The 27,643-nt window shown below is 53.8% G+C and overlaps 8 protein-coding genes across 8 annotated transcripts; 3 read left to right on the top strand and 5 right to left on the bottom strand.

The window, feature by feature from the left end:
* Positions 1-2,537: 2,537 nt before the first annotated feature.
* On the top strand, positions 2,538-3,095 carry LTHEOB_6703 (Copii coat assembly protein sec16; the record flags this gene model as incomplete). Its single annotated transcript, XM_035515989.1, has 1 exon — positions 2,538-3,095. The coding sequence occupies one exon, from the start codon at positions 2,538-2,540 to the stop codon at positions 3,093-3,095; it is 558 nt and encodes a 185-aa protein (XP_035372738.1).
* A 3,294-nt stretch (positions 3,096-6,389) lies between these two features.
* Positions 6,390-7,298, bottom strand: LTHEOB_6702 (Gdsl-like lipase acylhydrolase; the record flags this gene model as incomplete). The annotated part of the gene is made up of 3 exons (XM_035515988.1): positions 6,390-6,743; positions 6,819-6,923; positions 6,975-7,298. The coding sequence occupies 3 exons, from the start codon at positions 7,296-7,298 to the stop codon at positions 6,390-6,392; spliced, it is 783 nt and encodes a 260-aa protein (XP_035372737.1).
* A 2,929-nt stretch (positions 7,299-10,227) lies between these two features.
* Positions 10,228-11,535, top strand: LTHEOB_6701 (MFS transporter; the record flags this gene model as incomplete). The annotated part of the gene is made up of 1 exon (XM_035515987.1): positions 10,228-11,535. The coding sequence occupies one exon, from the start codon at positions 10,228-10,230 to the stop codon at positions 11,533-11,535; it is 1,308 nt and encodes a 435-aa protein (XP_035372736.1).
* Positions 11,536-11,733: 198 nt separating this feature from the next.
* On the bottom strand, positions 11,734-13,526 carry LTHEOB_6700 (Glutamyl-tRNA subunit a protein; the record flags this gene model as incomplete). The annotated part of the gene is made up of 2 exons (XM_035515986.1): positions 11,734-13,451; positions 13,511-13,526. The coding sequence occupies 2 exons, from the start codon at positions 13,524-13,526 to the stop codon at positions 11,734-11,736; spliced, it is 1,734 nt and encodes a 577-aa protein (XP_035372735.1).
* A 728-nt stretch (positions 13,527-14,254) lies between these two features.
* Positions 14,255-15,810, bottom strand: LTHEOB_6699 (Allantoate permease; the record flags this gene model as incomplete). The annotated part of the gene is made up of 5 exons (XM_035515983.1): positions 14,255-14,516; positions 14,587-14,768; positions 14,825-15,056; positions 15,111-15,520; positions 15,580-15,810. 5 exons carry the CDS (start codon positions 15,808-15,810, stop codon positions 14,255-14,257), a joined length of 1,317 nt encoding a protein of 438 aa, XP_035372734.1.
* A 1,903-nt stretch (positions 15,811-17,713) lies between these two features.
* Positions 17,714-18,968, bottom strand: LTHEOB_6698 (FAD dependent oxidoreductase; the record flags this gene model as incomplete). The annotated part of the gene is made up of 5 exons (XM_035515982.1): positions 17,714-17,991; positions 18,045-18,609; positions 18,669-18,772; positions 18,830-18,874; positions 18,935-18,968. The coding sequence occupies 5 exons, from the start codon at positions 18,966-18,968 to the stop codon at positions 17,714-17,716; spliced, it is 1,026 nt and encodes a 341-aa protein (XP_035372733.1).
* A 482-nt stretch (positions 18,969-19,450) lies between these two features.
* On the bottom strand, positions 19,451-24,121 carry LTHEOB_6697 (ABC transporter; the record flags this gene model as incomplete). Its single annotated transcript, XM_035515981.1, has 10 exons — positions 19,451-19,582; positions 19,635-21,281; positions 21,342-21,397; positions 21,453-21,733; positions 21,795-22,060; positions 22,120-23,173; positions 23,231-23,428; positions 23,479-23,527; positions 23,589-23,889; positions 23,954-24,121. 10 exons carry the CDS (start codon positions 24,119-24,121, stop codon positions 19,451-19,453), a joined length of 4,152 nt encoding a protein of 1,383 aa, XP_035372732.1.
* Positions 24,122-25,579: 1,458 nt separating this feature from the next.
* Positions 25,580-27,277, top strand: LTHEOB_6696 (Ankyrin repeat domain-containing protein 65; the record flags this gene model as incomplete). Its single annotated transcript, XM_035515980.1, has 1 exon — positions 25,580-27,277. One exon carries the CDS (start codon positions 25,580-25,582, stop codon positions 27,275-27,277), a length of 1,698 nt encoding a protein of 565 aa, XP_035372731.1.
* Between the last annotated feature and the right edge of the window lie 366 nt (positions 27,278-27,643).

Raw genomic sequence — 27,643 nt, 5'->3', positions numbered from 1 at the left:
CTTGTAACATGACACCAAGGTCCCCAGAATTTATTGCTCAAAGTTAACGGTATCGAGCTCGGCGTCAATTTCTTCTCGTACTTCTCCCTAGACAATGATAGACCTCCCAATACCCATCGTTTTATACTCTTTGTATTCCCTCCCTCGGCTACGCAGACAGCGCGCTAAAGTCCCGGCACTAATGCACGGCGCCCTAGCCGATGGTGTCCCAACCGTTGGCTCCCAAGCCGATGGCGCCATCGAAGACAGGGTTGACAATTTCGAGCTTCAAGTCGCGCGCACATGGGCAGTTCCCGCAGGGAATTGAGGCAGTGTTCCACATATGCCTCGTTTGCCCCGTGTGGCTTGCTGCCAGATATCAGTACCCTGCTGCGCTGCTCTGACGGAGGCGCTGTCATGTGTTGTGTGGGGGGAGAAATCGAGTTACGGTGATGCGGTGGGCTGGGGCGCGGAGCTGAGGAGGTGAACGGGTGATGTATTGAGCTACCCGAAAGAAAGCACTAAATACCCCCCTTGACCGTCGCACCTACCAACAACGAGTCAGCCTCTCGCTACCTAGTCCTAGCTTGTACCATCCCGGCGTGTGTTAAAGTGCGGGACCGCGCGGGGAGAATCTTATCATCCCTAGCAGTGCGGCTCGTGAAAGCTGGGAGTCCGAGTACCTCCGTCTTGGAATGAAGATTGTCATGATCGTAGATGCAGAGGCCGCCACACGAAACTGCCGCATGCCGATGCAACAATAGATGGTCCACCGCGCAGCTGACGGATTGAGATTGTTATCTATGTTTTGAAGGAATATTCGAGGCCTTTTCGACAGAGTAGTGGGAATAAATGTGGAGTAGCATCGATGCGAAATACCAAATTGAGTATCTGTTCCTTTTACTACATGTAGCAGGTGCTGTAGTTGCGCCATCGCATTGCGTCGGCCACTCTGCAATCCTAGAATCCTTTTTCATTATCATGTCCCAGGATTTGTACCAGTGAGATTGCTCTTCTAGCTGGCTAAGCTTTGCATGCCAACAAAAAACTAAGCGACGGGCTTGTGGCTTAAGCCATTAATTACTAGCTGTTTCCAGTGTGGAGACTCCTACTTCTCGGCCCCCATCTAGCCTTTTTATTCGCGCTAATCGCGCATATCATTTACCTCCCCAATAATCGTCCAACTATGATTAGCTGAATAGATACTTACATCCTTCGGGAGCCTCAGAACGGAAGCAGCCCGATGCACGACATACTAGCATGAGGGTTCTAGGCTCCACGATATAGAACTAAATTCCGGTAAGCATTAGAAGTTGTCCCACCAGCCGCGTTGATGTGTTTGCCACAACTACAATTTCATTCACCGCGCCCAATTAATTGACCGCTTAATCCTTCCACAATTCAGGTCAAGGAATGGGGTAATGCAGCACCCATCATCCCCCATCACCAAAGGCGCGCGACAAGCCAATGGAGATCTCCTTTACCATGCCTCATTCTCCCCACACCAACGTCTGCCTGTGATACATCGTAGTGACGGCGCAGCATCTAGTCGTGGACGACGCCCCGATCGTGGCACGTGTACACCATGTCCCAAAGGAGCAAATTATGCGGGCGCATCTCATGCCCTACAGGAGGAAGTAACTGCAGTAGTCCCGGGCCGCGTAATGCCGAACTACCAGCGTGTATCATGATCCGGCTCTTGCTTCGACTGCGTATGCGGATTGTGGGTCGTGTCCCACTGTTTCCGGAGCTAGTGCCGGCGGCTGCCGCAGAGACTGTGTGCTGCCGGAGTTGTTTCCATGGCTTGTTACGGAAAAATACCAAGAACAAAAACAACAATCAAGATTGGCAAGCTTGCATTCCGCTACATGTTGTGGACTACGGCATGGATGACGTGGCTGCCGCCGCCGCCAGAGCATGTACCCGTCAAGTGCTCACTTGAGTAGCAGATATGCCTTGTCGTTGGACAAGGTGGACTTGCAGCGGACTAGAGTATCTTCGCGAGACGCTATTCTCAAAGCTCGGATCATCATTTTCTTCGGTTGTGTTGGTGGCGCCAGTTCAGAGGCTGGGGGCATGCTTCATGAATACATTCCTCTACGGATTCTTACGCGAGGTATCTTGAAATAATCGCGCCATCTGGGGCTTACCCCATCCTGCGATGCCTAGGTTCATGTTTCATTGGTCATGAAGTCGTTCCGGTAGCTCCGTTCGAGATATTACACGTTCGGAACAAGCCGGATCAATATCATGAGGCGATATATGCATGTCAGACATGAGCCGGAGCATACTGTTAATGGTTAGGTATTAGCCGTGTGGCAAAGGATTGCTTGTTGCTATTGCATATTACGCCTTTCCTCAAGAAGAAAGGTGCACCTTGGTTGCAAAACGTGAAGTCGTTGTCTGGAAGCATTTTCCTGATATAAATACACAGACTCCTCACCACTGGAGAGAAACAAACCATCTTCAACCCTTTCACGGAATAAAACTGTAGGTTGCCTTACGCTCTTCCGGGACCAGCGCTAAGATCAGCCACCCAGCTATTTCCATCTACGACCATGAAGATCTCTGTCGCCCTCAGCGCCCTCGTCGGCTTTCTCGCCACAGGAACCACTGCCAATCCTATTGCGAACCCGAACGCCGTCGAAGCACAGTCCGCAGAATCTGAAATCAGCCCCGAATGGGACTACGGAAAGCGGGATGACATTATCGAGCCTGAGTGGGACTACGGAAAGAGGGACGAAGTTACTGAACCCGAATGGGACTACGGAAAGAGAGACGAAGTCATTGAGCCCGAATGGGACTACGGAAAGAGGGACGAGGTCATTGAGCCTGAGTGGGACTATGGAAAGAGGGACGAGGTCATTGAGCCGGAATGGGATTATGGAAAGAGGGACGAAGTTGTTGAGCCGGAGTGGGATTATGGAAAGAGGGATGAGGCTGTCGAGCCTGAATGGGACTACGGCAAGAGAGACGAGGTCGTTGAGCCAGAATGGGATTACGGCAAGAGGGATGTCGAGGGTGAAGTTGAGCCTGAATGGGACTACGGAAAGAGGGACGCCAAGGCCGAGGAGACGGATGCTGTCGAGCCTGAGTGGGACTATGGTCGCAAGTGAGATGCCAACATCGAATAAGATAGCGCTACTCGGGAGTGTGGCAGCGTAAACAGCTTATCTGACGGGTTTGACCTGCTGTCTTCCATCCCGTTGTTCTGGTCTATGTTACAATCAAGACTGTAAGAATGTAAAAATTTGGCTATTCAAATGATCCAGCATTGCACTTTTTATCTGATAGTTTTCCTGGCTTCTCCGCTCTACGCAAAATTAATGTTATTCAGCGAATTAGTCTATCATCCTGGGAATCACTTTCAAGTTTCATGTCGGGCCTCCCACGGGCCTGAGAGAATAGCGCAAAATTTGATTGAATTCCCAAATCGGCATCCAATTCTGGGTAAATACTACGTGTAATTCTACGACCTTTAACAACACGCAAGCTTTCAGTAACATCTTATAAAAGTATTCTGCACAATACCGGACGATCATATATTCGTTATGTTTCCGAATCAGCTTAGAGCCATCGCCTGCGAGAGGGGACTGTAGTCTGGTAGTCTTACACCACGAATGAATGGGAATGGCTCGTACAAATTTCACTCCCGCTTCGGAAATCGACTCGCTCATCTTTTGTAAATATAGGTACGCTGATAGCAGCGCGAAAATACATTCCAGTCACGAGATATAGGTAATATTGCTAGCGGAGAGTTAAAATCTAGATTCGAGGGAGTCAGATTCTCGAAATTGGGGAGTCAAATTCATGGAAGTCGAAATCTATTCTTGTAGGTGACGCCACGGATCTTCCATCAATACATCCAAGTCTGTGATATCCGTGAACAAGTTATCAACACCATCTTGATACTCTGGCCAGCTTGGAGTGTCGATTATTTCCGTCCAGCTCCACAAGCCCTCGCACGATCCCACGGCGGGATCGTTATCAAGGGATGATTCATCGTTGTGAGAGCCTTCAGCGACAGTAAATGCAGAAACAGCGTGATCTACATCACCGAGTGCATTCTGCATGCTCTCAGTCTCAGCTGAAGCCTGCTTCCCCTTTTCTCTTTCTTCGACGAAAGCTACCAGGCGTTCAATACGGCTGAATAGATCCTTCCCAAATGACAGAAAGCGCGCGACGGTAGAGATTCGCGGGGAGACCATTTCGAAGATAGCAAGGGCTCTCGGGAAAAGACGGCGTGCTGTACCCGACATGGCGCAAAGAGGGTACGAGACGACGAAACCGGCCATGGTGAGCAGCGCGTTCCATAGAGACCGGTACACGTCACACCATCCGTAGAGCAGGTCGCTGCATTGGAAGCTCTCAACGACAGTGATGGTGAGTGCCAACGCGTGCGCAGCGGCGTCGGTAGCGTGCTTATCGACTAAAGGACTCCGAATAGGGCTAATAGACCTAAAGGGGAAGCAGATGAAAGACCGGAGGAGGCTCATCAGGCTATTGTGGTAATGGACTTTCAGAAGAATGTGTTGCAGAACGTCCGCCTTCGAGTCCGTGTTGCTGGAGGGGGTTATATCACTCCCTACCCTAGACCTCCGGGTGATAGCCGGTGTCGGCTGAGAGTCGATACAATGCAATAAGATCTGATCTTGTGTCTGCTGAAACCTTGATATAGTCTTATAGGGATCGATTTCGAGGTCTGGAAAACTCTGCTGTGTAGAAGTTTCCCACTCGATAATAGGCCCCAACTGATCTATAAGGCTTCGGGCAAGTTCTTCATTGACACTTAAGTTGTCGGCACCATGAAGCTTGAAGCTGTTGACAGAGAGCACAGCCGCAGTCAGCTTGACGGAACTAATATAGAAGTACCAGTCGCCGTTAGTATCGATGGGGAAAGGACATGTCGTCATGTCAGAGCGACGGACTGCGGCAGGCCGGGCTAGCAAGGACGAGCATTTCAGGTCCAGCTGGACAAGACACCACCACAGCCTGCAGCAGAGATCATCGGGACGATCCTGCCGTGCACGGTGCAGATCGAGAGAGAACGCAACGCGTACGGCGGAGCCAACTAGATTGTAGGCAGCCTTCAGTTGACCGGCATTGACCAGGTAAAGGGCCATGAGCACGTCGCATTGGACTTCGGTCAGAGAGGGCTCGAACGAGCCGGCAGCAAGTAAGCTTCTGCAGCGGGTAATTAGCTGATACCCAGCCTGCGAGGCGTCGGAACAAGCGGCGATCCCAGGGATAGCCAGGTCGAGCACACGGGCGGCAAGACCGGAACAGGCGGCATATTGGATGGACAGGGCGAAGACAGCGTAAAGTAGCGGGGGTGGATGCTCTTCTCGGCAAAGAGCTTGCAGCCGGTCAAGGTGGACGACAGGAAATGTTGGATGCAGACGGCGGGCGTATAGACGGAGCAGAGCGGAGCGCTGGGTGGAAATCAGGTGGAGCGAGGGTTGGTCGGCGCTCTGCACAGTAGAAACGTCGAAGGGAATATACTGTGGCAGCGGAGGGCTCTCGAACACCTTCTCGGGAACGACTGTAACGATAGACAAGAAATAGTGGTTGATCTTGGCTGCGAATGTTACCATCGAGTCGGAGCTCAATGGATCGACGGGCTCATGGCCGGGCGCGGGCGCTGCGACGGACGGGGAAGTAGAAGACGGGCCTGGCGGAGCCGAGAACTCAGGGGTGGAGGAGGAGGGCTCCAGAGCCGGGGATCTGGTTGAACATAGCTCATGAGCAGGCGGCGGGGCGTGTTTAGGCGGCTGGCGTTGAGGCGATTGGGTCGAATAAAGGCAGCGGTGGCGCTGGGAGCGGCAGCGGGCGCAGGGCTGCAGGCCGTCGCATCGGACGCGAAACAACCGACAGTGCTCGCAGGCGTGCTTGACGCGACGGCACCCCTTCGAGCCCGGTTTGGCTGCGCTAGGAGTCGAGACGAAAGTGTGGAACATTGGAAACTTGAGTCGGTCGGACGCGGGCGACTGCAGTCAGATGTACTCCCCCACCCCTTGCCCGACGATTTCTAAGCCAATGTCTACCCACCGCTGACGCGCGCCCGTGCACCGTCACGTAATTCATTTGTCTCAACTCTACCTTTCGTCATCAACCAGCATCGAAACCACTGACACTTGTTTCCTAAATCCCGCGCCGAAGTATCTACAAAGTAATTAAACATTATGGAAGAACAGAGCGAAAAAGGACAAAGCGGTAATCATTAATTCTCAAGACGGTCTTCTATTCGTTAGCACGGGTACTCCTTCAGGCACGAGAACGATATTGGTAGGACTAATCAATGATAAATTCAAATACTGATGTGCTAATGAGTGGCGTAAGCTACAGAAACGTTACCGAAAGCTAACAACCTGCGACGTCCCCATCTCGAAGATATTCCATTTGCTTGCCCCTTACTCCGCGATGTAAGTTCCACTCTCAAAAGCCTCCGCGTAAGCATCACCTGCCACCGTATACTGGCTCAAAGTTTCCCCTTCGTCGCTGTTGTCGAGCAGCCACGCAACCATGTTTCCGAAAACCACCTCCCCAGCATCGTTCAGGTGCGTTCTGTCAGTGCCATCCAGGTTGTACGTTTGGGAGTCATCTTCTCCAATCTCGTTGCAGTAGTCCGTTGAAGCTCTGTTGAGATCAATTGAAAGCACACCCTTCTCCTCGGCAACTTCGAGAGCTGCGGCCGCCACCTCTGCGAGATTTTCGATGACTGTTCCATTCTCGAAAGCCCGACGGGTCAGTGAGGAGACTAGAATCTAAAGTTATTTCTGTTAGCATGAGTTTTTTTTTTTTTTTTCAAAGAAAAAGAAATTAGGACGGTGTTGACTAACAGGGTTGCCGCCCGCTTCAAGGACCTCGTCAACAAATACTCCGAGGTTTGTGGCGAACTCCTCGGTGGTAATATTGGCGCTTGCTTTCTGATCGTTGTGGCCAAACTGAAGGCAAGCATTAGTCTGGAACCATTGAAAAGTGATACCAGGACTTACCTGGATGGTGACCCAGGCGGTGTAGTCTCCATTCGCTGTGACGTTCTTCACGGCTTCAATGGTCGAATCCCAGTAGCCCCCGTTGCGAAAGCTCACAGTAGTGGCTCCGCTCTTGGCAAAGTTTGTACCCCACGCTCCATTGGCTAGGGTTGTGGTGAGGAATCCATCACCCCATCCACCACTCGGGGCAGTCGTGCTGTCGCCGGCGAGGAAAAAGGCTGCTGGGAGATCTGCACGAGGCAGGTTGCGGAAGAAGCTTCCGGGAAAACCGTGGATAAGAGCGAACAACGGAAGCGGGAGCACAAAGTTGGAAATGCGAACCATCTTGGAGATTTTGTGATCAGTGAAGAGAGTTGTAGGCAGTTGACTCGGTGTCTTGCTCAATGGCACAAGAAGATACGTCCCTTTTTAAGCTTTGGAGTTCAGGCTTAGCATTTCGTGTGAAGTTGATGGCGATAAAGCCAAGCCGGTGAAGCCGACGCCGAAATGTCAAATCTGGCCCATGTCCCCGCGGACCTTAGCTCATACAGATCCAAAAGAGAGAGAAATCCATCTGTCCGGAAGACACTTTGAAGCAATTTTGTGTTTTGCGTCATTGGTAGTCTCATTCAGGAACTGGAGTTCGGGGTAACAGGGACCGATTTGTGGGGAAGGCTAATCACCAAAAAGGCAGGTGGAGAACAAGCTCGCACTTCCACGCCGTGAGCGGCTAGAGGCTATACACACTATGCACAAAGGACGAATGGCGATTACTGTTTCTGGCGTTGAGCGTCGAACATTAGGATATAATCGAGCGTTGATTACGACAACTGTACAACGCCGGATATACATTGCCTTTTTGATACCACCGGGCAAATGGTAGGAGAGGTAAATCGCAGCTTTAGCAGCCATTATCGTTCAGATCCACCAATGATACGTGATGGACGAACGGCGCTATCAATTTACTGGTGGCATTGTATTAGAGTATGCCCGTTACTCCTTAAACTTTTGCGCGTTTTCCTGGCGCCCTTTAGCCTATCGTCCAAAGTAAGTATTGATCGTTTGTGGCAGGCCAAATTATTTCTGGTTATGATCGACTGTCTGTGCCATTATCTCATGGCTCCCGTATGACTCCTCGGAGACAGACGAAAGAATAACGTCCAGTCTTCTAGTCTGACTGCATAAATTCAAGTCTCGCACACAGACACCATTTACTCGTAGTGATTCTGCCCGCCCCATTTTGGTACATGCAAAGCAAGTATGAGGATAATAAATTACTTTGCAGTGCTTTTTCTTTCAATCTCGAGAGAACAACCACGTGATCTCTATTCACTTCTCATCTGCAACCTGTGCGTAACTCAAGCTAAAACCTTTTTGGAACGGCACACCATTTCACGCTCAATTGACTGCATATGGTGATATGACGCCATTTGCGGCTCTGACTTGCACGCACACCACGGCGTCTCCAGCGACACCCTTCCATGGAACATGGGCTTCGAGGCTGTCGGCTATGTGTCCGAGATTGGAGATGCCGTGACGTCGGTCGCTGTTGCCAACTATGTCATCATTCCAGACACAGCCAGCCATGATCAGCTTGAGATGGAACCTGAGAGTATGAGCTTTCTCGCAAGAGGCGTGGGGATCAGCGACAGGCTTCAGTAAGAGTCCGACAGCCGCAACGTCCACCACGAGTTCACATTTGTGTTGAGCCACGCTCTGAACCCCATCCCCATATTGGTCCTTCCGACTGACTGACAAAAATAGCTGAGAATGTCCGTGGGCGTGCCGAGTGTGTATTTCGCGCAGCAGCCGGACGGGCCCCAGCGCGCCACGGGGGCGGATTGATCGCGTGGCGGACGTCTCGTTTAGCATCTCAGCCATTTACCGGAGGGAGCTCAGGAATTAAGCGGGGTAGGTGGATCCGAAGCTGGTCGGGCCGCAGCTGGTGAGTCTAATTGAGAGTAGTGCGGCAGGTGGGCCTGGGCAGGTGGCGAAGAGTGCGGACATTGGGATCGAGGAGGCGCCTGAGTAGTACTATGCGGGGTATGCTTGGTTTGAAGGGTTGAAGGTGTTTATTCGGTTCTATTGAAGGACAAGGGGCTTGCTCCTTGTGCTCTTGCACAGCCGTCATTGGAAAATATATGGTTATGGTTCCGTGCTGTATTTTCGTTTTGTCGTTCGCCCCCGCTGGGCTGGACGAGAACTCAATCCAAGTCCTTATGTGCAATGGCTTTAAGATATTAAGCCAGCATTAAGTTATTCGTCACTGATTAAATGTTGTGGGGTGGATGTTTATGAGTCGCGGTAACTGCAAATGTTGTACTGCCGAGCCTCCCGACGCTTCCCCGGAGCCTGAGACTTGCATCATTTAGCGCCTTGGAAAGCCACGTAAGGTCATGGCAGTGCAGGAACACGAGTTTCAGCTCTCCTGAGGTGCCAAATAAGCTCTAAAGCTTTGATCAGCCTCGCCCAACTTCCTGATTCGATCAGCCTCGCCATCGTAGGCCCAAGCATGCATGAGATCCACTGCCGAATCAGGTTAGTCCAAGAGCCGGGGCTGTGGCATCGATTGCTTAAGGCAACACCCCATTGGCCTGCTTCCATGAAACAATAAATAGACACGACGCTTGCCAGTGCCTCAAACCGTACCCCGCAATTGCCTTACATGGAGTTGTAGAAGCGTCAATCAGTGAACATGGTAAAGTGACATCCTTGCCCTACAGAAACCCGATGTCTCCGTGCGTTTCCGTGCATTTCCGGGGTACGTCGAGTCGAGTCTGGAAAGCTTGATCACACAGTGAGTATGGCTTATATAGGCAAAGGCGTACCTCTCAAAGGTGGTGTGATGCTAACCAGACGGTGGCGCCTCTTTAAATTATGGCAGTGACACTTGCGGTTAACGAAGGGCCGAGCCCCATGGTATGTATGAGCATCTCGTTGTTCAGCCAGTCTACTGACGATTGAAGTCATGGCCCCTTTGGTGGCGTATCGCTATCCTCCTCAACGTCAGCTTTTACAACATGATGGGCAATGTTTTCAGCGCAGGTGTAGCTCCGTTATTCGGATCAATTGCCCCAGACCTCCGTTGCACAACTACAGAGGTATCCCGCCTACCAGGTTACGCAATGTTGATGCTGGGAGTAGGAGTATGCTCTCCCTTCCCCAAACCTCATCTTTGTAGAAGGATTGGCCGCTGATAATGATTCGTTCCCAGAACCTTTTCGCACTCCCCGCCGCTGAATACGTCGGCAAGCGAAACACAACGATCTTGTCGATGGCCACCCTCCTCCTCAGCAATATCTGGGCGGCAAACGTGCAATCCTACGGTTCACTGGTCGGCTCGCGCTTCATCGGCGGGTTGGCTGGCGGCGTCATCGAAGCGCTGGGGCCGCAAATCGTGGCAGAGTGTTTCCCGAACCGACATCTGGGCCAGGCCATGGTCGTCTACGTCGGCTTCCTAGCAGCAGGCTCCTCGCTCGGTCCCATCGCCGCCGGCGCCATCGCGACGCGGCTGCACAGCTGGCGGTGGTTCTTCAACATCAGCGCCATCGCCGTCGGCCTCAACCTCCTGAGCAGCCTCCTCATGTTCCCGGAAACAACCTACCCGCTGCAGCAGCACATCGACGGCGTCACCTCCTTGGCTGCCGCCGACAGCAGCAGCAACACGCTCGACCACCTCGAGCTCCGCACCCTCCGCCCCAAAACCCCGTCCCCCATCCCCCGCTCCACCTCCTCACCAACCCTAGTCGACGCCACCACCGCCGCAGCCGACGACGCCGCCAGCATCGAGCTCCACACCCCCCTCCACCCCCCGCACCCGCCCCTCCTCCGCACCTGGCTCACCCGCAGCCTCTTCCTCATCGTCTCGCGCGGCGCCGACCGCCCGCCCCGCCGCGGCATCCTGTCTTTCCTCCGCTCCGCCGCGCCGCTCCTCGTCACGCCGCCCGTCCTCGTCACGACGCTCCTCTTCGGCCTGACGATCGGGTGGACGGTGGTCGCCAGCATCGTCGTGTCCGCGCAGTACTCGGCGCCGCCGTGGCTCTTCGACGCGGAGCAGGTCGGCTTCCTGAACTGGGGGCCCTTGGTCGGACTGCTGGTCGGGATACCGGTGGGCGGCGCGGTGGCGGATGTGCTGTATGGGGCGCTGGCTGCGCGGAAGAAGGGTGGTGTGAATGGTGGTGGTAATAGTGATCCGCGGCACCGCCTCCCTGCGGTGCTGCCCGGTGCGGTGGTTAGTCCGGCCGGGTGGCTGGTCATGGGGTTCGCGCTGCGGGACGGGTGGGCGTGGGGCGCGACGAGCGCCGGGTGGGGCATGGCGGCGTTTGGGCTGACGGCGTCGGCGAATGTGATGTTGACGTATGTGGTCGACTGTTTTCCGGGGAAGGCGGGGGAGATTGGGGTGTTGGTGAATGGGATGAAGAACTTTTTCGCGTTTGGGGTGAGTTATGGGAGTTTGGCGTGGTATGAGAGCGCGGGGGCGATGGGCCAGTTTGCGACGATGGCGGGGTTGTCGTGGGCGGTGTATGCGGTTGTGCCGGTGTTGTATTTTTGGAGGAATAAAAGGAGTGATCTGGAATGGTGAGGTTTGTATTATAGATACTAGACTATCACACTGCATCAGTTTCGTGAGGCGAGTTTCTTTTAGCACGCATGAGTATGTATGTATGGGACAGTTAGAAAATACACATAGGTTCTACATATTCACTCTGCTGTTGATGATGATGAACGCGCAGCACGCTGGCATCGTCACCACACACCTACCATCAACCCCAGGCACCACCTACTCCTCCTCCTCCTCCCCGCCATACAACCTCTTCCCCGCCCTCACCGCCCTCGCCACGCCCCTCCCCTCCATCTCCCCCACCAACCCCGCCAACATCCCATCGCACCCCCTCCCCGCCTGCACCGTCGCCATCACCGGCAACCACTCCGTCCGGCCAGTCACCTCGCTCTGGTACGCCACCTCCCCCACCGGCACCACCACCTCCGGCGCGCCCGCCCACCCGGCAATCGTCCAGTCCGCAAAGCCCGTCGGCGGCGCCGCGCTCGGCTCGAAATACTCGTCGCGGTAGCTCGCCGTGCCGGACGCCCGCAGGTACACGTACAGCCCCTCGGAACAGGTAGCGGCGGAGGGACGGATGATGCTGTCGAGCCACCAGGAACGGAAAAAGGTCATGTTCCGCACGGCGGCGACGTAGGCGGAAGGGTCGGCGGCGGTGAGTTGCTGGCCCCAGGCCCAGCGCGTGCGCGGGTTGGGGTTGATGTAGGGGCGGGCGCCAGAGTGCAGGGCGGCGTGGTCGGTGATCAGCTGGGCGCCGAGCAGGTTGTACTGGTCGACGGCGGTGAGGATGGCGTAGGTGGTGTTGAGGAGGTGGTCGAGGGGGACGCTGTGGTTCGCGCTGTCGGCCCAGCGCTGCCGCACGTCGACGATGTCGGTGCTGGTGGCGTTGAGAAAGCGCGCCAGCCGGTCGACGAAGGCGTCGAAGAGGGCGAGGGCCTCGGGGACCGACCCGTCTCTCGAGTCGCTCGAGATGTATATGCTGCGCGGATACGCTGAGAAGTTGGACGCGCCGTCGCCATACCAGTGCCGCGTAACGTTCGCCCATAGCGCGCCGCTGCGCGTGAACAGACCGGCCGTGTCCAGGTGTGGCGACAAGGGGAGCACGCTGTCCATGGACACGGCGCCGGTGGATGGCCGGTTTCCGAATACGCCGTTCAGCCGGGCTGGGCTGCGCATCGAGCCGCCCGTGTCGCTGCCGACGGCCGCGTCCAGCCAGGTGTACGCTGCAACCGCGACGGCCGACCCCGTCGACGAGCCCGACGGCTGCTGGTAGCCGTCGCCGCGCGGGTTGAACGGGCAGTGCACGTCGACCCAGTCGGCAGTGGGGCGATCTCCGTTGGCGAACTGCGCCGTGCCCGTTTTGCCCACCAGGACGGCGCCGAGGTCGAGGAGACGCTGGACGGACGGCGCGGTCGTGTTTTGCGTGCCGTAGGTCGAGTAGTACGCGCGGCTGCCGCCGCTGGTCTTGACGCCTTTGATGTGGAAGATGTCTTTTACGGCGAAGCGGAGGCCGGCGAGCGGCTGGGAGGTGGATGGCGTGGAGTAGAGTCGTGATGGGACTGCGATGCTGCGGGTCATCAGGTCCCCGGTTGTTGCTGGAAGGGGGAGAAAGCCGTCTCGTTCGTCGCTGATGACGGGCTGCGTGAAGGCTAAGTAGTCATCCCGATACAGTCGGTAGGCCTTGAAGATGTTCCCGGTTGCAGTGGAGACGAAGTACGGGCCGCTCGGGATGGTAGAATTTAATGCAGCGGAGACGGCGCCAGTGACGTTCGTTCCCCTGGTCATGAACAGCTTGGTTCCGTAGGTTTCATCCGAGAACGAAGCACAGGCGCCGAGTGCCTCAGCTGAAATGTCGCTGGTGTAGACGGCCTGGAGGAAGCCATCCTGGAAAACGTCGTCCTCCTGTCTGAAATTGGAAAGTGTCGAGTTGTATTCTTCTACAGATCCAGCCTCAGCGAGGATCACCGTAAGTGTAACCAGGTCGTCATTCGGGAACTTGTCCTGGAGAGCATGGGAAGATGGTGTTGAGAGTTGCGCAACGGGAACTCCGCTAATGTAATAAGAAATATCGTTTAGAGTTGCCGTTCTACCATTATCGCTCAAGCTAGCTGCAGCACAGCCGAGGATCGTAAAGAAAAAGATGAAACGTGTAGACGCAAGGACAAACGGCAAACGGATTAGATGCAGCATGGCTGCTTATTTGTTGCAGGCGGAGTTTCTTTGGCTATGACAGCATCACTACGTTAGTTAAATCCGATTGAAAGCATGTTAAAAACTCCATCACAGACCTTATTACCGTGATGGATATCTAAGCGACGACTCAGTAGAGTCTCTGCTCCGCGCGATTTTTGCAAACTGTGGGGAATGCTCTCAAATACCTTGATGTCCTGACAGGGAACGACGCCGATCATGCGAGATAAGAGCCATCAGGGTATCGCAGTTTTCCATGTTCGCCGATCCCTTTCGAAACGTGCTCAACCGCCTCTGCACCTGATATGCAGTGCTCAAGGTCGCGTGCTCACTACTGCAAAATATCCTCGCTAATCGGATGTGGGGTTCAATTTTAAATTGAATTAGGCCGTGTATCTCCACTAACTTCACAATTTGCTTCTCCTTTTGCACATTCAGGACACAGCAGTCTAATCCCTAATCTACCACACACAGAAGCAGGCTTACGCGCCCTTGGACTTCTTCACCAAGACCCCCAGGCTCGCTGCATTGCAAACCAAAGTACCTGGTCTTAAAGTGGATACATGAACTTCAAATCCTGGCGGTCCGTCAGGTCGAGATCATTGTCGTGGATTGTAATGACCTGACTGCCCGTGTCGAACACATCGCTATCGGAAGCCTCATTGATCTGCTCGAGCAGCCGCTGACGTCGGTTATTCTCGCGCACCAGATAGAAGCGAATGATCAGACACATGGCCGGCGAGATAAACCAAAACGCTGTCATGAACCCCCACGGTAGCCGATACCGCGGCTTGTATTTTTCCTGCCAAAATCTGGAGAGCACGTAGGTATTTTGTCAGATGTCGTCCTGTCCACTATTTGTGAAAATGGGTCCGAACTTACTCTGGCGAAATCATGTTCGCAACAGCCGCAGCAACGACGCAGCTCGACATGACAAAGAGCTTCTTGGTGTAGCCAGTCGTCGTCGTCCCAGCCCAGGAGAGACCCAGGAGATACGAAGGTTTGAATGTAGAGATTTGAGTCCCAACGACTAGGGCAACCTTATTCGACCATGGTGATGCGAGCTACGTAAATGTTGAGTGACGAAATTCTAATACAGATTGGATTGGCGTTTCCTTACCTCGATGATGCCACCAACGAAACAGGGGATATAGGAGATGGCGCACGTGTATCCAGTGCCGAGACGTGTACTGTACAGCATCCATGCGGAGACGAGAATGAGCAGCGAGCCGATCAGAGGTTTCGCTATGTTGAAGAGGGCACTCTCTGCCGCTGTGAATCCAAATCCGACAACAATCAGTGGCAGCTGCTGTGAAGTGTTGTTTGGAAGCTCGTTGAAGAACATGTGGAAGCTGATGTTTGTTGGTGAACTCGGCCATGAACAACAAAGCGGATAAGAAACTTACATGAATAACCAGCTTTTCGGATCAGTGAAGCACTCACGCACCTGCGACCATTTGAACGTCGAGTTCGAGATGCCGGCGCGCTCCCGGCGAATCATGGTGATCGTGTGTACCTTCTCCTCCGTAGACAACCACTTCGCGTCCACGGGGGAATTTGGCAGGAACAACACAAGTGGAATGAAGACGGCCATGGTGATGACGACACAAATGATGTGCAACCACTTCCACGATGAGATGCCACCGACGAGAACTCCTACGTTATCGTCCTTGATGAGTTTGTAGGCCACCATAGTCAGGAGCACGTTTGCAAAGCTCCCAGAAGCCCACCACAATAGCTGCACCCATGGGCTTTTCCGCGGAGGAAAGAAAGCTTGGTGCACCACCGTAGTGCTGGGCACAATCTGGGATTCCGTCTGTAATTTGGTGACATCAGTGCCGACTCCAACGTAAATTCGATTGGGGCATGACTGACCAGTCCCAGCAAGAACCGCAGGCCCATGAGCTGCTTCCCCGTCTTGACCAGCGGGTGCATCCCCAGCAGCAGAGCCCACAGGAACAAAGAAGCCGTTATGAAATGTTTCTGGCCGATCCGCTGCGATATCACGGCTCCTGGCCAGAGGGCAACGAGGTATCCAGTGTAGAAAACCACAAAAAGGTTGTTGTACTCTGCTTTTGTCATGTTGACATCCTTGAAGATGCCCATGGTGCTGGCTTGGGAAAGAGTCGATTTGTCCAGGTGTATGCAGAAAGCGATCCACCACGTTTGCGCTAAAAGAAACCAGAAGTTCTTACGGACAACTGAGGCTTCAACTTCCGGTGTCAGAGGCTCTACTTTGTCCTTGTTAAGATTGTAAAAGATAGTGGTATCGTCGATTTCTGCGGAGGAAACCGCATGCTGGCTGTTGACCGGTCGGGGCTCGACCCCCTTCTCATTCTTTTGGGGTACTTCGGGCACATCGTTTGTTTCCCTTGAGATAGTATCATTAGTATACTAATCCTCTTTTATGAGGGGTAATGAAAAGGTCTGGATAGTCATACTTGTTCGACATCATAATTTGGGATGCGAGTCCGCTGCGAATCCGGGGTGGACAGCAAACAAGGAAATTCTCAAGTTCCTCGGAATTGATCCAGGGAAGCGTTAATGAGAAGTGTTTCAACAATCAAGATGAGATCCTAGTCACTGACGACGACGAGAAACGTCTCAATATATTTTTTGTTTGGTAGAACGGCAGTCCGCCATTTCGTAAATGCTCTAATTTGCATGGAAGCACGGCAGACAGCCACAGACCCAGAATGCCTTGGCAGTACCTTGGCAGCTCCCGCAGTGCATCCTTGGCAAGACTTTCACGACGTCTTGCTTCTCCGAAGTAAGATCCGAGCTACGCGGAATGCTTGGCCCGCTGCACGCTTCTTCCTATCAGATGTCTTGATGTGGCCATTAAGCAAAATTTTCACGTCTCAGCTTCCGAGCCAAGTCGCCATTCGGTATGATTTTCTTCAAGTGGCAGGTATGCCAAGAATGTCCGAGGCCGGGCCCACGTAATCCAGTACAGCATGGTGTCGAAGCCTTCGCGGCGTCTTGTCTCTTCTAAGCGTGAGGCTTTGCGAGGCTTGTTATTATGGCCCGCCTGGGCGGCGTCTTGTCTGAACTGAGAAGGTGTCTATGTTTCGATTTCCGAATGGTGTTGGGAGAAATCGTAAGCTCGTTCCTTTTGTAAACATTAATGTGGAGCATTGCTGCCGGATTACGGCGCAAACATCACAGCTACTGCTCCTCCATGAGGCTTTTAGCAACGAGTTGACTGCGTATAGAGTTATCAGCGCATGGGCTCAAATGGAAACAAACGGCAATTTAATGTCAAGTAGCTCCTGGATAAGTGACCCTATGCTATACCACATTTCTTTAAAGACCTCACCCCCGGCTGCATTCTTCATCCGTGACATCTTTCGGTATCAGACACACTCGCTTACTTTACGAGACTGCAAGATCCGCCATGGACCTATTTTTCCGTTGCAATATTACGAGGTCCGTTAGGCCCTTCTTCGAGGCCGTTCCTCCTCGGGGCATCGTTCCGCCACCGCCAAAAATGCCGCATGTACGAGGAACTTTCATCCCCATTCTCAAATATGTCCGCGGCATGCTGAATGCGGCGCAAAATCCATCAGCCAATCGAAAGCTCCAGTTCGCTGTTCAAGTAAGATCAACTCACCTCTCCGAGGACCGGCAGGAATTTAGCGCCATGGCCACTGCCGCCCGTACAGACGAAAACAGATCTATGGGCGTAGGTTGGCACGTAATCGATCTGACATGACCAGGTTTCAGCAGGGATGCGTCATCAGTGCAACCACCGGGGTAACCCACCACAAAGGAATTGTCTAGCGAGTCGGTGTACCAGCACAGCTTTGTCGAGTGGAACGGGAAGTCCTTGAATTCAGGGAGAAAAATGGAGACGAACGTCCTGATCGCGGCTACAGCAGGTGGGGGAATAGTCAACGACTCAGCCGGTGGGAGCGGCACAGACCACTGTTTCTCCTGGGTGAAAGGAGTGCCCGTGGGGGCTGGCTGAAAATTCGTGAACTGGGATGGTGGAGAAAATTAGCGCATGTTATGAGGCGAAGCAACATATTTTGAGCACCTTGATGCCCCGGTAGCCGATCTTGACGAGGCCGTCCGGGGTCCGGGGGAAAACGTAGACGCTGCCCGTATCCTTTCCATCGCTGTCACGCGGCGCACTCTTCCATGTCATGACAGGAAACTTCTCGGGCGAATACTTGTCCCACAGGTAGGAGTCGTCTCTGTCTATCTTGAACGTCGCAATACTACCGCCGGATGACTCGAGATGATACGACAAGTCAGGAAGCAGCTGCGTGGAGAAGGATCCAGCTGTAAGACCGTATTAACGAGGGCTGGAAGTAGGATGTCAGGGCCATACGAACCAGCGATAACCACCACATCCGCTTTGTGATTGACGCCATCCCGAGTCTTTAGACCAACCGCCCGCCGCTGTGCCGCTGGTGTCGGGCTCGGGCTCTCAATGAGTGAGTCAAACGCTCCTTCGTGACTTCCAAACCGGAACTCTACCCCCTTAGCTGCGGCTACCTTTTGAAAGTGAGCACATGCTTCGCTGCACTTCGTGAACCCCGCAAGTGAATCAAGCACTGCCTCGTACGTTGTGCGCACAGGCGCATCGGGAATTTCGAACTGGAGCAGCTTCGACGCCCATCCCAAGCTCGCTGCACGCTCACAGTCTGCCGGGTTACCCTTCACGAATTGCGTGTCGCGCAGGCCGGCGCGTTCCATATTCGCCAGCGTTTCCCTTTCCAACGCGCCGAGCTCCTCCGTAGGCTGCACGCGAAGCATGCCGCAACCAACGAAAAGGTCTTCGCTGTCTCCATGTGAAGGGTTCTCGTTCCTCCGCGTTTCGTTGAGCAGACACCAGGCTTCACGGCTTTCCAGAGCGAGTCGCTGGTAGTGCAGCTTCGTCCCGTACGACGCCCGGAACTGGGAGGATTCAGTTCTGTCCGCTCGAAATAATGGTGACGCTAAAGTGGGCAACGCACAATCTTGTTTTCGTCTACCGAGGCCGCTTGAATAGAAGCGTCAACCCCAGGCAGATAGCCGGTCTCATCGTATCTATGCTGGTCAAAAACCGTGACTTTGTAGCCTGGCATTCTGTCAGAAAGCGGGTTTCTGAGACATTCGCTCCACGCTTGCTACGTACCTCTTTCCTTCAGTGCAACAGCCAGCGAAAGGCCAAAGACGCCCGCTTTCTTTTACGTTAGCGACAAAGCTGTTAGAAAAAATATAGCGGCGTGAGTACACATACCGCCAACAATAGCTACTGACTTAGGTTCCCCCATTTTAACAATCTTGCAAGTGTTGAGATGTTTCGAAAAAAGATTATTCGGCAGAATTCCTCCGGCTAGGTTTTAGTTTAATGCCTTATAAGTATGGCCCATATATGCGCATGATGAGGGGATTGATGACGTAATCAGTGGGACTTCAAGGTACAAAACTCCACCGTGGAGGGTAATGATGTGACGCGGAGGACAGCGGCAAATAAAAAGCCAAATAGATGATCGCGCCAATCATTTCAGAGCTACCAGCCAACGATTGAATTGAATGCAACTATCTCCACATCAGGGAATTATAATGCTACAGGGATAGGTATACAGATCGAAACAAATCAAACAGCGGTTAGCCAACGTGGAGTTGTTTTTTGCTCATGTCATCGGTAGCTGAAGCTATCGTCCGGACAAGAATGCGGAATTAAAAATTCTACATGCACGTCCGGACGATAGCTTCAGCTACCCACGTCTGTTATCTTTCCACGAAATCTACCTCAAGTCTTTCTCTTTCGGATGAAAAAGAGCCACGTAACGAAGAAAACGACGGAGAAGTTGAACAAAATGAAGCCGATAAATATCCCGACATTATCTGCACGATTCGAGTATGCAAACCCGTATTGCCGAATCTAAACAAGGTCAGGAACGGCCTATTGCTGTGGAACAGGACAAAACACTTACATATTGATCACCATCCAAAAACGGACAGTACTCACAGCGCCCCTCCGCAGAAGAATCCAGAAGATAGCCAGTCGAGTTCTCCGCAGCAAAGTAGTCAGCAACGTAATCACGACAACCGCTCGGCCCACCCGGCGGCGTGAAAAAGACGCTCGTCTCGCCAGGCGCACATTCAACGGACCGGCCATGCACAGCATTAGCCGCCATAGCCTCGACGAAATAGTACAGCGGCGACACCGTATAGATCCAGCGCCAGCCGCGCGGCGTCAGCGGCGGCGGGCTGAGCGGGCCGTTGAAGGTATTGACAATCAGAAACACGAAGCCCGTCGCCATCTGCGCGCCCTGCGCCGTGGGGAAGCACGCCGCCGTCATCTGCGCGACGCCCGTAACGAACACCGTGTACAGCTCGTACATCAAAAACGCATATGCCGCCCTCCCCGCGTCGTACGGGAAGCCCACCGCGTAGTGCCACAGGCACCAGTAGACGCAGCCGCCGGCCAGCGCCCACGGCAGCTCGACGGCGATGGCGGCGGCGACGAAGACGGGCCAGCGGTACGTGTTGCTGTCGCGCTCGCGGGCGAGGAAGTGGTCGCGGAGCCGCGTGAAGCGCGGCTCGACGGCCAGCGCGATGACGGGGCCGGTGATGATGCTGACGAAGATGGAGAACATGGCGCTGCGCATGTCGGTGAGGGAGGAGCGCAGTTGGAGGTAGGTGAGGCTGTTTATCAGGCCCATCCCGATGTTGAGGTGGAATTTGCCCAGCACGTAGTCTGGGTCGCGCCAGTAGTCGGTGAAGGCGCGATGTGTGACGACGCGGAGCTGTTCCCATGTCGTTGCTGCGTAGCGCTCCGGGTCATCGTCGTCTATGCTGTTGTTGTTGTTGGAAGTCAGGCTGGAGGGTTCCTCACTGTCTCCTACACCCTCCAGCTTCCGCCAAAGCTGCTCGTGCTCCGGCGACTCTTGCCACAGCCTGAACCAGTCAACATCCGGATTCACCGACTCCGCCAGGAAATAATCCGCCGGATTCTCCCAGGCCTCACACTTCCGCGTATGCCTACCAAAATACTCCAACACAACCCCACAATCCTCCCCCAACGGCCCGCAGTACGCCGTCTTCCCCCCAGGCACCAACAGCAACAACTCATCAAACGCCCGCATCAGCCTCGCCGCGGGCTGATGAATCGTGCACAACACCGTCAACCCGGCATCCGCCAGCTTCCGCAACAACCGCACCACCTCCAGCGCCGCGTCCCCGTCCAGCCCGCTCGTCGGCTCGTCGCAGAAGAGCAGCACGTCTGGCTTCGCCGCCAACTCGACGGCGATGCTGACGCGCTTGCGGCGCTCGAGGCTGAGGCCGGCGCCCGCCTCGCCGATCAGCGCGTCGGCGACGTCGCGCATCTCGAGCAGGTCGAGGACGCGCTCCACGTACGCGTCTTTGGCGGCGCGCGGGGTGGAGCGCGGTTGGCGCAGGTAGGCGACGAGCTGCAGGGCTTCGCGGACGGTGCTGGATGACAGGTGCACGTCTTGTTGGTGGACGAAGCCGGTGCGGCGCTTGAAGGAGCGGGGGAGCGGGGTGGTGGTGGAGAGGAACATGGAGCCTGTGAGGGTGCCGATATTGGCGCGGTGGGAGAGGGCATTGAGGAGGGTGGTCTGGGGTGGGGAGGGTTAGCGGCGGGGAGGTGTGGGGGGAAGATTGGGAGGAAGACGGACCTTGCCGGCGCCGGACATGCCCATTAGGGCGGTCATGGAGCCGGGTTTGAGGTAGCCTGATGGAATGTGAGCAATCTCCTTAAGTCTCCTTGGAGTTGATTGTTGACTGACCGGACACATTGTCCAAGAGGCGCTTCGTCCCGTCAGCTGTCTTGACGTCGATGCACAGGTCCTTCCAGGAAAACGTCTGCTGCGTCTTTACTATTTCCACATGGTGATATGTCGAAGTGTCCTGAGCCGAGCTACTTTGACCATCATCTTCTTTCTCGCCATCGCTGGAACCGGATTGCTGGCTTTCAACGTCCGAGGTATGTCGTAGGGTGGGTATGCCAGTGCTGAAGAATACCGTGGCAAGTTTGCCTGCTGGCATTTTGAACCTCTCCATTCCAATCCTATGCCATGTCACGTTAGCCTTGGCAATTATTTGTATTGGGGTTCGTCAGGGGAACTGACATGACAGCAACAGAAAACATCAAGAAGAACCCCAGCACAATACCGACGTTGCGCCAAAGATGTTGACCGTGGAAGTCGTAGAAAGCGTCTAGGTAGGCATCGCCTTCCAAAAATGAGGCCCCAGACTCGAACCCCTGGACGGCGCAGGTTTGATATCGGCTGTTGTTGTAGCTCCTTCCAACTGGAATTGTGTCTGGCTGACTACACCGGTAATGGGATCCGACTATCTCGTTGACCATAACACCTTCAAAGCTATAGTATATGGGCTATGAAACGTCAGTCGTTGGCGGAACCTCAAAGCGAAAACTGGAAAAGGAACACTTACATTCAAGTACCGGATCCATCCCAGCCACACCTTCATGCCCGGCGGCGTGACATAGAAGCCGGTGTAGACAATCAGAACATTCACCAGCAAGCCGACGGGTAGAATCGCACGGGTCGGCGAGACAGTAAAGACGGCAATCGCTCGGAACATGACGCCAAGGGACATGATGGCGCAATAAAGGACAAAAAACCAGGTGAAGAACTTACCCACGCTGCGCTGGAAGTTGGCGAGGAAATAAGTGGGCAGGTTGTACAGGACAATGGCGGCTTTCCAGGGCATGTCCGCCAGAATCTGGCCCAGGGCGTACGCGGCCGGTCGATACAGCATCATGCCCTCATGCCGCAGTAGGATGGGGCGCTGAGCGAACGTGTTGCCGAACTCGGCAAAGGCTTGCAGCACCATGACCAGAACATTGAAGAAGAGAGCAGCTGCCCGTGTATAGAGGCCGCGCGTCACGGCCTGCTGGTCCCAGTACAGTGTTCCCAGCATCAGTGCCTGCGCGAGTAGCCCTGCAGCCTCGGCGACCCATGGACCCCGGTCCGTCAATTGCACGCGGTGCTGTCGTATCATGCATTGGTACACTTGCTTCCAGAAGGGTAGCGCGTATCCGATCTTGCCGTTCCTCTTCGGAGCGTCCGGCGTCATGGATGTCTCGTCGATCAGCGCCGACCAGTACTTACTCCTCTTGAATGCGGCTTCGAAATCCTCGGGTGTGACAGGAGGCGGCGGCCCGGAGAATCCTTGGCGGACTATTCGGCTACGGTGGTCTCCGGACATGGTGGTGAGGAAGTCGGTCAGACTCATCCGCGGATCATAGTAGAAGCCGAGGTCTTCGAAGTACTGCTTTGATTCTTCCAAGGGGCCGAAATAGATTTCTCGGCCGGCGTTGATGATTAGAACTTTGTCGAATAGCTGCGCCATGGCGTCGCTGGCTTGGTAGATGCTCATGATGGTGGCCGCTCCACGCTGGTTTGTGTAGCTGCGCATTATTTGCACGAGCTTCAATGCTGTACTCGAATCAAGGCCTCGGGTTGGATTGTCCAGACACATGACACTATTTCTGGTGTGAGTGGTAGGAATTCCACGCTCGCGATCTACGCAAAGTACTCACCCTGATCTGGTACTGACTGCTTCAGCTACTGTCACCCGGTGCCGTTGTCCTCCGCTAACCCCACGCTTGTAGTCGTCACCAACGCTTATGTTCTGGACGTGCGAGAGACCGAAGAGATCGAGGAGGCTATCCAACGTCTTCTTCACAGCCTGTGATCGGCTTGGCAATGCCTGCGAAGTACGTGCGTTCACTGAAAATCTGTACACGTGGATTAGATTAGTTCTTGTTCTGGGTGATAAAACACTTACTGAAGAGTCGTGGCTACGGAGAGTGACGAAAAGTGTATATCGTCCTCGCCTGCAGGATGGCGCCCGGTCAGTGGCCTCAATTCCTGACGTCACTGGTATTTATCACTCACTGGAGAACGCAAACTCGCCGGGGAAGTCCGTCTTCATCCTGACTGCATCGTCACTGCCGATCACGACCTCTCCCTCAATGGCATGATACTCCTGCCGCATGTTGGCTAGCGTCTTCAGGAATGTCGTGCATCCGCTACCGGGCTTGCCCAGTACGAGAAGTATCTCGCCGCCGCGAACTGTACCCGTAAAACTGTGGAGAAGCTTGCGAGTTGCAACTGGTGGTGGAGATAACCACCGAGCCGGATTGAAGGTCTGTAAAAGGTGTAGGGCGGTATTTGTTACGGTGGGAGTCTTTTGCGCCTGGAGGTTTCCTGTTTAGCAAACAACAACTCAAAAAGTGGAATGATGAACCATCTATACTTACTCCAAGACCCGCGCCGATAACATTGAGATTGCGGAACCGGACGTCCAAGGATCCTTGCGAGTGTGGTTCTGGCGTGCCTTCGAGAAACAATGACACCTGCTCATCGATCTGCTTCTGAATGTCATTACTGGCACTGCTATCCATGGCTTTCTCATCTTCCCCCTTCATTGTCCCTAGCATCGTTAGTCTCTCAATGGCTCTCGTTCCCTCGTTTCTTTTTCCTTCTCGGTAGTGCACCTCGATTGAATGAATCTCAATGTAATAGACATAGTGTCATGGGGTGTGAGGCTTTTAACGGCCTCGAAGAAATTGAAGCTGACAAATTCCAGTCTTTGTTTTTCAGAAGCAGATCCAGGATGTGATGGAAGGGAGTGTTGCTCAGTCGATGACCCTTCGACTAAATTACCAAAAGGAGAACGACTCCTTTAGGAAGCAGCTTTACTCCTTTCGGAAGGAATACAGGATCGTCTCGAAGAATCTCATGGGACACCGGATATATTCGCACTGATTCGTAGACGTTTTGTTTCACACCAATTCTTGAGTCAGTGATTCCCGGACTCCTGATTTTGAGGTTGCGCTACTTGTCGGAGGGTGGTCAACAGACTCCAATGCTCGGGACCGAAAAGCTTCAGGGGCGTTGCATGTTATCTGGGATGTAAAGAAGCTTGTTCCTGGTAACGATGTGCACTGGATTTTTACGCGATCTGCGGTGATGACATTAAGGTTTTCTGGGTTACAAAACCCTTCCTAAAGACAACCCATCTTGATTTGGAGTCTCTATAATAATGACAGTGAAAATCGCTTCAATTAGGAGCAATCGCATTTTTACTCTGTCAGTCTGCTTCAGACTTTTCCTGTGAAGATAAGAAAACGCGTGGTACTCAGCCAGGGCTGTACCATACGCCCGGTTGCGGCTAGAAAGCCCGCCGCTAACCCGAAGGAGAGGCCTTCCTTTTGGCAATGTTCTCCTTCCATCAAACGGACTATCCAGTAGGGCCTAGTCAGAAAGGACTGGCTTGACCAGCGCGCATTGAACTTTTGCAGTACTGACAGGAGTACGACTAGATAATAGAATTTCTTGCTGCGTTTCTGTTCAGGCCATGGTATGAATTTAGTGCCGTTCGCTGGCTGATCGTCCGTAGCCGAGGTACCGTGCTTCTCGCTACTTTACCGCCTTGGGTACAAAAGTGGGGTCGCGCTCGTGTAAAGTTTAGCCATCTCCTTTTGCCCCTGGACTTTTATCGAGAACCTCTTAAATTGAATACTCGATCGGAGGATGTAATTTCGGCCCTAAGGGCTACAAATCCTGCTTACTATGTCTGCGTACGACATATCCGGCCCATGATCGTGTGCGACGCCGACTGACAAAGCGTACGATTCAGTTTCAGCTACCAACTTCTTCGGGCCGCCATCAGGCAGTACTCAAAGGACCGCACGTTACGGCTCATCCGCAAAACACCACAACATGTAATCACAGGAACTCCAACAGACGGGCGCGAGTGCCCTCTCCATGTTGCTTGCCAGGTGCTCGATCCCGACATTGTCGAAGCCCTCCTGGAGAAGGGAGCCGATGCCAACGTCCGGACCGCGGATGGAGATACTCCGCTCCACTTCGCACTTTCATACATGGAATCCGGAAGAGAACTTTACAAAGCCTTTCGCTTCAAGATCGTCAACCTTTTACTGGCTGCCGGCGCTCGTGTTGCGGCGGTCGACGAAGACGGAAACACCGCGTTGCACCTGGCGATCCTTCATGGCTACATTGATTGCGCCAGATTGATGTTAATACACGACGACTCTTCACTCACCATCCCGAATAAGAGGGGCGAGATCCCGCTATTTGTCTCCGCCAAAGGCCAGTTTTCAGCCGAATCTCCCATGGACATGGCCGAGTTCCTCAGCCGCTGGCACATCCTCAACCGGCCGATGCACCGCGCGGTTGCGAATGGAGATGTCATGACCATTTACAATGCGTTAGACTCCGGCGAAAGTATCTCGGCCCGAAGCATGCTCGGAGACGCACCGATCCACTTGGCAGCGGCACGTGGTAATGTTGGAATGGTCAGGTTTCTGTTATCGAAAGGCGCCTTCGCGGGCCAGGCGGGCTACCTCGGTCAGACTGCCTTGCATCGCGCAGCAGCAGCTTGTGGCCAGCCGAATAAGATACACGGGCTGGACTCTCCTACTCAGAAATACTGGACCGAACCGGAGATTGCTCTGTTCCAATCCGTCTGCGAGTATCGGCAACACAAAAGAGACACCATACCGGATCCCTCTCGATGCTTCGAAGTGGCCCAAGCATTGTTAGACACAGGCTTGAGCCCGACCGTACCAGACGCACTACTACGGACCCCTCTCCATCTGGCTGCTGCTACTGGTGACGAAGCCTTGGTACAGTTGCTCCTGGCGCACGGCGCAGACCCCAACGCGCCAGATCTGGATCTCAGGACTCCACTTTGGTACGCAGCAGCATCCGGCAACATCGATTTGATGATGATCCTCAACCAACACGGTGCAACTACACGTCTTCAGCCAGAGTACTTCCGGGACGTAGGACACCTGGCGGTGCAGTGTGGCCGGAGATGCGTATCAGCCGACATGCTGAACAAAGCCGACGAACAAGGGCGGACGCCGCTGATCCACGCGGTCCAGACCGGGGCGATGGCGTCTGTGGAACATCTCGCACAGGCCGGCGCGTATATGGGGCAACTCGGGAAAGGCTGGTCGCCTCTTGTTCAAGCTTGCGACAAGCGACACTGGGGGGTGGCCAAGCTGCTGCTCGACCGCGGCGCGGATGTCCGAGAATATGAGCACGATCCGAAGGCCTCAAACGCCAAGGCGCTACATCTGGCAGCGAGAGGCGGCTCTTCTGATATGATCAGAGATATCCTGCACGCGGAAGCGAAGGCTGAGGAGCAACCGGATCCTCCGAAGGTGGAACGCACACTTGCACATTCTCGGCGCCCCTCTATGCAATCGATCAAGTCTGTTATGACGCCAGACTTTCTGAAGGTGGAGCGCGCACCCGCGCATTCTCGGCGCCCCTCTGTGTCGTCATTCAAGTCCGTCATGACGACCCAGTCGGGCTGGTCCGCGGTAATGAAGGTCACGAGTCCAACAGCTCAGAAAATTGGCTTCTACAAGTGGACGCCGTTGCATTTCGCAGCAAGTATGGGGCATACAAACGCTGTCAAGACATTGCTCGGGATCATGGACAGAACGGAAATCATCTCACGAGATATTGATGGATTTACTGCTGGGGAACTGGCAAAGGAAGCGGGATATGAGGAAATTTTCCAGCTCATAGAAGAGCGTTTGGATTGATGCCGTTAGCAATCTGGACGGAATGGCGGTCACTTTACGTGTTAATGATCTACATCTTGAAGTTACGGGTTCGCTTCTATTAGCAGGTGGACATAATGATATCGGGTAATAATGGTACTTATCCTCAGAAATATTCCAATACTAAGTCAGAAGCATCTTATAGAATAGAATATCAAACTGCTGTATTTCCTTGAGCATTAGCACAAAGTTTTCATACAGGGACTACTGCAGACATGATCCCCCATACGTTATCTTATCAACTCTTGGGATTTTTTTTTCCGTTGAAAAATACACACCACTACATTCGCTTGCTAGCCTTATGAGGATTTACCACTTAAAATAACCGCAGTTTTGAATGAAGACAAG

Source organism: Lasiodiplodia theobromae (assembly GCF_012971845.1).
Source record: "Lasiodiplodia theobromae strain AM2As chromosome Unknown scaffold_19, whole genome shotgun sequence".
Classification (NCBI taxonomy): Eukaryota; Fungi; Ascomycota; class Dothideomycetes; order Botryosphaeriales; family Botryosphaeriaceae; genus Lasiodiplodia; species Lasiodiplodia theobromae.
Note: the sequence above shows the minus strand (reverse complement) of the source record. Positions and strands in the feature narration are given on the sequence as shown.